The 8770-nt window shown below is 39.9% G+C and overlaps 1 protein-coding gene across 1 annotated transcript in view; it reads right to left on the bottom strand.

The window, feature by feature from the left end:
* calcrl2 (calcitonin receptor-like 2) overlaps nt 1-8770 on the bottom strand; it is a gene marked incomplete in the record, with an annotated part of 43487 nt that overhangs the window by 12279 nt on the left and 22438 nt on the right. Inside the window, 6 exon segments of the mRNA XM_014015362.1 lie at nt 375-504; nt 1161-1252; nt 1759-1871; nt 1986-2093; nt 6376-6547; nt 6634-6687. Coding sequence (XP_013870816.1) covers nt 375-504; nt 1161-1252; nt 1759-1871; nt 1986-2093; nt 6376-6547; nt 6634-6687 — 669 coding nt within the window.

Raw genomic sequence — 8770 nt, forward strand, 5'->3', positions numbered from 1 at the left:
GAACACAAGCTAAAATGAGCAGAACACAAGCTAAAATGACCCGAACACAAATTAAAATGAGCCGAACACAAGCTAAAATGAACAGAACACAAGCTAAAATGAACAGAACACAAGCTAAAATGAACAGAACACAAGCTAAAATGAACAGAACACAAGCTAAAATGAGCAGAACAAAAGCTAAAATGACCCGAACACAAACTAAAATGAGCAGAACACAAGCTAAAATGAGCAAAAAAACAGCAGCTAAAAGTTACTAAACAGGAGTCAAAAGCTAAAAGTAGCATGAGAAAATAAAAACAGAGTATTTCTGCTGCACCAATAAACGTATTAAACAGTGTAATGAAACGGTAAAGGCTCAAACGGTAAAGGCTCACAGGGTTGCTGGAACTTATGGTTTTGTTATTGGCCACGGTGACTGTGAGCCACATTATGGTGACGATGGAGTTGAAGATGAAGGACAGGAACGTGTTCTTATGGAGGGAGATCCTCTGGCAGCTAAGACTGCTGTAAGAGACAGAAAGATTTATCACTTCAGTTTTGTTCTAAMTGTTATCAGACATCAACCTAAATTTGCTCTGTTGGAATTTCAGTTGTTTTAAGCTACTTTAAAGAGCCTGTGTCATACATATCCTTCAAATACAAAAAGTCAAAGAAAACATCTTTTTACTTAAGAAACTTGGCACAACACACATTTTACCCATTTTGTCACATAACTGGCTTTTTCTTCTGAATTTGATTTAGCCAAAGTGAAACAGGAAGTGACATCAAAGGGGAACACTTTAGGAAAGGAAACTCCCTGGTTTTTGTTTAGTGATTTAGTCTTTTGAAAACAGTGACTCTTCTTCATCTCTCTGACAGTGACTCGAAATAATCTTAAGAAACAATAGATTTTTCTCTACAGTCTGTTTTATTAGCCATTGTGGCAATGCTCTGTTCACATTCTGTCATTCCCCTTTGACATCACTTCCTGTTACTTCACATGCAAATATCTCTACAACTGTTTATCTCAGGATTGTTAATATTTTTGCAGAAAGTTATCTTTCCAAAAACTCATTCATGGATATTACAAAAATTTGATGTCACGTAGGCACTTTCAAACCATTTAAATAAACACTTAATGAAAAGGAAATATTGCTGAGAGAAATTCTCCCTTGACTTACTTTAGAAAAGAAAAGATGATCAGACTGATGATTAAGGAGATAATAGAAAGACCATGACCCACCAAAGCCAGGTAGTAGATACTCAAAGCAAACTGCAGGAAAAAATAAATAATTGATTATGACAAATAAAATTATTCTCCCTTATTGGTTATTTTATTTAAGAATAAAAGCTTTAAACCGTCATACAAAATTTATATTTTATGAAAAAGCTCAGCAACATAAAGCACAAGAAGAAACATTGAAATAAAAACAAAACTCAAGAAAATGCAAATGAAGGCACGTATTCTGCTGACCTTCTTCCTGAAGGGATTTTAAGGAATTCCAACTTTGTCAAAGCAAAAAGCAACAAGCTTAGTTATAAGTTACCCTCTCTGGTGTTCATTAAAGTTTTCACATGTATAATAAAGTTAGAKTGGACTTTGCTCTCAGGTTGAGCTGTTAAACTCAGCATCACACTCAGACACTTTTATGAACAGACTGATGATACACCGAGACAGTGGTGTTGGAATTTAATCAAGACAGTAACACTAACAAAAAATATAATATCAGATGTGTTGAGGCAGAGACACACAGTCGTATAACAAGCATGACATTTTACCTTGAGTTTCTCTTTAGTGTGGGCCTGACAGAGCGTGTAATTACTCCAGACTCTGTTGCTCTCTGGGTGATGGAACCACTGACCATCAGGGTTACACACTTTGGTCACTTTTTCTGTTGGAAGACATAAACCACAGTCTTGGCAACTGTGCTGAGAGTGTTAAATCTGTCTACCCAGTTCATACAATGTGAACTTTTCTTGAAATATGTGTCAAATTAAAGCCTCACCACCGGGGTCGAAGTCGACAAAGTATGTAGGGCACATCTGCAAGGCCGTCCCTGGAGCTGAATCTCCCCAACATAACCAGCCGTCCCACGTACGGTTACAGAAAGGACCTATAGAGCACGTGACATTTACAGTTCAGTGAGTGTGTGTGTGTGTGTGTTCCTGGGTGTCTATCTTTGTAAGAAGCATTTTGACAGTCATTTTGCCCTTGTGAGGACGTCTTGCACGGTCTTCACAAGAGACAACCCCATTTGTGGGTCAGGGGTTTGGGCTATGAATTAGGGGTATGAATAAAATTTAGGTTACGGTTTGGTACTTTGGTGGTTTAGGGTGACGGTTAGGGACTGCAAGACAAACGTGTGTGTGTGTGTGTGTGTGTGTGTGTGTGTGTGCATATTTGCTCCATCATGGGGACCGATTCCAGTAACACGTTCACACTCTCAGCTCGTCACATATTGACGCTTGGTCAGGTTCCCTCTGCGTCTTATTATGACGCGTCGGGTAACCTCTTTGCGTCAGTTATTGACGAACCAGGCATTTCCAGGTTCCCACAGCGTCCGGTTTTTTTGTGTTGGGGTCCGTGGTTAATATTAGAGATCAGGGTTCATGGTTAATTTTAGATAGTGGGGTCAGGGATAGGATGTCTAGGGTGAAAATTAGGTAATTTTAGGGCTTGGGACATGTAGTTGAAGTGAATTATCTACACTTTCTAAAAATGGTTAATTTTAGGTACTAGGGTCAGGGACAGGATGTCTAGAATGGAATGAGAATGGGGTGATTCCAGACAAACACAGCCTTGTAGAGATAAGTGCTCCTTATGGGCACCAAAGCCCGGCCCCCATGGGTATGAATGCCAATTTTAGGCAGGGGATTTGCTTTAGGACCAAGGTGTGAATTGAGTTTAGGCTAGGGTTAAGGTAGGGGGTCAGTGTTAGGCTTTAGAAATCACTTAAAATTTAACAAAAGTCAATGCAAAGTCCGCACGAGGACAGAAAAACCAATGCGTGTGTGCATGTATAATAGCAGTACAAACAATGACCTATTAGTGCCTGGTGCATGGCTCAGCTACTATCACACCAAAAGTTTTGTTAAATTAAAACTGTCCTGATGCATCTCAGTAATCCAGATAGAAAAAAATCAAAAAGAAAAAAATAAGTAGGTCCTCTGGATGGGTTCTTCTTTAGTGAAACATTTTGTCTCTCCTCTAAGAGACTTCTTCAGTTTGATGAGTTTCAGGTGAACTCAGCCTTATAAGCACTGCCTCCACATGGTGGACAAACAGGTTAGTCACATGCAAAAGAGGGCTATCACCCAACAATAGGCTTGATTAGCTCTATTGTTCATAGAGGGTCCTGTGCCCCATCACCTGACTTATTGGTTTGGATGCTTCGGCTGTCGTTATTTGGTGTTTTGTTAAGTGTATGTAGTTAGTGCAAGCGGGGTTTAATGTCCCCTTCTTTTTGTCTCTCTTTCCCTATTTGTGTTGGGTATCTCTCAGGGCCCCAACGATACCCAACACAAATAGGGAAAGAGAGAGAAAAACAAGGGGATATTGAACCCCGCTTGCACTAACTACATACACATAACAAAACACCAAATAACGACAGCCGAAGCATCCAAACCAATAAGTCAGGTGATGGGGCACAGGACCCTCTATGAACAATAGAGCTAATCAAGCCCATTGTTAGGCAATGGCCCTCGTTTGCATGTGACTAACCTGTTTGTCCACCATGTGGAGRCAGTGCTTATAAGGCTGAGTTCACCTGAAACTCATCAGACTGAAGAAGTCTCTTGGAGGAGAGACGAAATGTTTCACTAAAGAAGAACCCATCCAGAGGACCTACTTACTTTTTTCATTTTGACTAAATTAAAACTAATTTTGAGGTTGATTACCATCGGCGGCCATCTTAAACTGCTTTGACTCCGCAAGTCGTAGCTGAACAGTTAATATTTACCTTTTGAGAGTTCCGCTGAAATCCATCCAGTGGTTAATGAAACATTTTGATAACAGACAAACAGGGCTGGCTCCATCAGCTAATGCCAAGGTTTTGAGCGAATATTTTACACTTTGTGTTGATCTGAGGCTCAACTCTTTCCTTTTTTTCATCCAAAGATGATCACAGTTTAAAAATTAAGCCAGAACACCAGCGATTAATTTCCATTTATTGTTGGCCTCATTTCTTTGTTGAACCTTTGGGGTGTAATCCTGTTGCCACAGGAAATTGCACAGCCTGGCATTTATTAAATCTTACACAATACACTCTGACATGGGCTGCTATCATGATTTTATAATATGGCGCTCACAGTGTGTGTAACCTTTACAAGTCTTTAAAAGTTAATCTTTAAAAGTCTTTTACAATTTTTCCCATTGCACCATCTGGTCTTAAAGTAAACTTAAATGTTTAAAAAGCCTTACAGTAAACAGTATATTGAAGTGATTTGCTGTTTGTGTATTTTGAGTTTTGGCTTCTCGAAGTTTGTGCTGTTTGTTTAAAACTTCCCTCTTTGGGGAAATTAAGCACATTACTTGACAAAAACATGAACTTATAGATGAATTGCTTATTTTTTCTTAATATTTTACAGTCTTGGCATGCGCAAAGAGAAAGAAACTAAGTAAAAGCTGAAGAGGAAGTCAATCTGAAAGAAAGGAAATACGCCCTTTGTCTCTATCTTAGCACACGCTACTCCCATTCACTGCCTTTGAAATGTTATTTTGTGCGGCGTTTCCCAACACGCCGCTGTGTGCGCTCAGGTCCCAGCAGGTTTCCGTCCATTGTTGACAAGTTCTRTTAGAGCAACCTGTGGTGAGATGCAGTTTATTTAAATATAACACACCATTGTTCAATGGAGAACTGAAATTATTAATCCTGTCAAATTTTGAACGTTGGCTGCCAGTTTTGTGTGTTTGCGATTGTACTCACTGATCGTGAGTATGGCTCGAGGGCCTTAACGTTCAATTATACATCTGGCACTGGTGTGTGCAGCATTTTTCTTTGGGTTTGGTGCATTTATTTTTAAGCAAAAGTGCAACAATGTTTTTGTCTGTTCTGTCTGTGTTTTTGTTGCCTGTCATATTAACAAAACATCTCATGAATCAGTGGACAATTTTTGAGAACAATACTTATTGTGTGTTCACCTAAAACTGATAATTTTTTGTTAACTCAATTCAAGATGGCCGCCACTGTTAATCGACCTTACGCAAGACAAAGACGGGTGCAACTCAGTCAGTTTTACAGCTACTGAGCTAAAGAAAAATCATTTTTATTTGTAAGACTACACAACAACAACAAAAACATGCAATCAAAAATAAAATCAAAACAAAATGAAAGGCAGCAGAAGAATAAATCTTATAATATCTGCCCCTTTTTTATACCCAAAATATGTTCAAAATAAAAGCAAATTACAGCAAAAATCAAAACAACTGAAAACACACAAAAAACTAAAAACAAAGCTAAATTTAAAACACCAACTCAAAACAACAATTAGCATTAATTCACTTATGCTTCTCCATATTTCTTCAGAATACTAGATTTTATAATTCTCTTTAATATATACAAGGATCTGGCATTTTTAACCTCATCTTCCAAACCATTCCACAAACTTATTCCCTGGATTAAAGTGGTTCGTTCCTCAAAATTTGTAGTGGTAGTAGTTGAGCCTCACCTCTTGCCTACACTCTGAGCACTAACTCATTGTGTGAGCTCTGCTTTTAAAACTTTGCAAATAACTATTGGACTCAACAATGTGTGTCTGTTAGCAAAAATATCTCACGAACCACTAGAACGAATTTATTGAATCTCTCAAAAAGTAACAATTGGATTTACATCTGCAACTCATTACCATTCAGAGAAGCACTATTCAACTGGGGCCCATAGCTCAAGGGCCAGACTATATGGGAAAAGAACAAGTATTGCAGCAAATCCTCAATTATGACACGAGCTTCACTGTGTGCAAAATTTGCAAAATGAAGATGAGGCACTTTAGGAACACGACAAATGGGCTCACATTGAGTTTTGAGTGAAAAAATGATTTTGAATTGAATCGTGACCCCAAAAATCTGAATCGAATCATGAGAGAGTAAAAGATTCGCCGCCAGTTGAAAAGACAACCACCAGACGGATGCCACCACGTATTGAAAACACAAAAACTGGTAAAACACAGTTCATTTTAAAGATACTAAGCTAAAAACTGTAGTGGTAGATGAAAGTCTTCCTCAAACTTGTGATAGAAGCTCTAACAGAAATAAGAAATCAATAAATCCATATCTGATCAAAATAGCTATATTTGTCCACTTTTTGTACAGCACAAGTAATGTTATTAGATTAGTAAATGTCAATCAAACCGCTCTATCTGCCTTTGGCAAGAAAAATAACCCATGTAGCCAMATATCACCTTCTTCGGCTCGCGGTGGATCCGTGATCATCCTCAGGTAGCACTCAAACTGGGCCGCCAAGATTTGACGTCTTGAGTCTCCAGGTAGGACAGCTATTTCRCCGAAATTCTCCGGCAACTCCTCCGTCTCTTCTGCAGACACCAACAACTCTACATCCTGAAACTGGGAAACCTGGACAGAGGGGGGATGCTCGTTACGTCGCCGCGAGTAAATCAAGTCACGTAATCCTATAAAATATCACATTAAGTTGCACTCACCTCTGTGCCCAGTGCCAAGGACATCATCAGTGAGAGCATGAGGCTCCTCCACATCTTTAAAGGTGAGAAAAGGACAAAGACAAAGCTAATTTAAATGCAAGTCATGCAAGAACACATCATTAGGTTGAACCAGAACAATAACAGTAAATAAAGTATTCTATAGCTGTAACGCAGTAATCCAAACTCAAAAACGTCTGGTTTCATGATAACGCTGGGTTCAATTTATTTACATTATGTGTATTTTCTCAGCAATCAGAACAGGAAGTTCATGCTCCAGCAGTCATTCCTCTCCGCTGTCCACTCGGGGTCACAGGAACAGATGTGTGTTTATTATTGTTTTGGGTAAAAGGCCAACAAATTCCCTCGGAGGTTTCATGGTTAATGAACTGGCCAGTGACATCTCCAAGATGTAAAGCAACACAAGACAAATTGCATTTTCTGTGAAACGTGAAAGCTGAGCACTGAATGGGTTTGCTGCTACTTGTTGTATTAACAAGATGAGCAGAAGCTAAAGGGCTCGACACACGGGAGGCGACGTCGCTCGCTCTCCATACATTTCCTATGGAGCCTGTGCGGTGAGGCGACAATCGCTCGCCCTCCTCCAGCTAAGCGACCGGCGAAAATAGTGCATGTGAAATTTCACGCTCGTACACGTAGATGTGCACACGCGAGCTTGCGAAGCGACATATGAAAGTTGAAAAATGTTCAACTTTTGTCGCTGTCGCTTAGCGTATAACAATCAGCGAGGGTTTCATTGGCTGAGCAATGAGAGGAGAGTATGCTACACACTGCAGTTAGCTAACACTTTCACCAAGTGATTACTAAAAAGCTTTGTGGGAATTTATTGGCACCAGGGTGAAGTTTATGGTAAGTTTTTCCTCATAAAACTGTATCTTGACGTGTGTTTGTTTTTCAATATCATTAGCATCGCAAGATCTGTTTAGTTTACACGTCCGTAATGCATATTCGCCTTCAGAGTCAAGAACCAATCAAATTTTGTGAAGACAAGCGATCTGAGAGCGCGATTCGBARYRCTGCGATCGCTATCGCGTCCCGTGTGTCGGGTTTCACCCTGGCTGCGATGACAGCCGTTAATTGCTGTAGTTTGTCGCTCCCTGTGTCGAGCCCTTAACAGAAGCTTAAAGCTATTAAACCGATTACTTAACTGTTAATTTTTGCTTAAAGCTAAAATGAGAAAAAACATAGCTAAATGCTACTGATAGAAAAACAGTAATGAAAAGCTAAATATAGCTAAAAGCTAAAGTGACCTAAACTTTACCTAAAAGCAAAATGTAGCCAAGCTGTAGGTGCGGTTTGTGCTCACATTAGGCATTTTTGCGAGCAGACTATAATTTATAGCCAAGTGATGATGATAATGGCTCTCATTGGACAGAATTGACGGAGGCGGGACAGAGCACAGGCCTGGAAAGAAAGATGGTGCTGTTAATACAATTTCTATATCATTTAGAATTTCAAGAGCAGCTTTTACAGCGGCAGTTTTGTGATGATATACTTCTAATTTTGGAACGGAGTTGGCAAATGCTGCAACCCAAAGGAAACAAGATGCTCTGTGCGCTCTGACCCACAACGGCTCATTGTTTGTAGCGAAGTGTTAGCATTAACAACACTGAAAGGCTAATCATTACCGTGAAGCCTAACAACGGTGGCTCGTGAAGTCCAAAAAGGTGAATGTTTCCTGTAGTTGGTTTGGTTCGAGGCCGGAGGCAAACCGCACCAGAGTTAGTTTGGAAGCGGACCGAGACCACCTCAGAAATGGGTCTTGGTCCAGTTGAGTGGTCCGCACCCAGTGTTGCCAGGTGTACGATAATTATCGTATTTGTACGATAATTTTGCCCTCTGTACGATGTACGATCAATAATCCCAAAAATCCCATAATGTACGATAATTTGACCGCTTCAGAGTATGACGTAATCGACCCGACACGCTGCTCGCTGACATGAGAGGTGACGGGTTGTGGAACACAGCGGTGATGATTTAGCGACTTCCTCGCTATATTTACAGAGTTTTCAGACCCTCTAGTGACTGTTATGCAGAAAAGTGACTAGTGAAAATCTAGCGACTCTTTTTCTGGTGTTATTGAGACTTATAGAGACTCTGCCGTGAACACATTTCTCCA

This window comes from Austrofundulus limnaeus, unplaced genomic scaffold (assembly GCF_001266775.1).
Source record: "Austrofundulus limnaeus strain Quisiro unplaced genomic scaffold, Austrofundulus_limnaeus-1.0 Scaffold128, whole genome shotgun sequence".
NCBI classification, from domain to species: domain Eukaryota; kingdom Metazoa; phylum Chordata; class Actinopteri; order Cyprinodontiformes; family Rivulidae; genus Austrofundulus; species Austrofundulus limnaeus.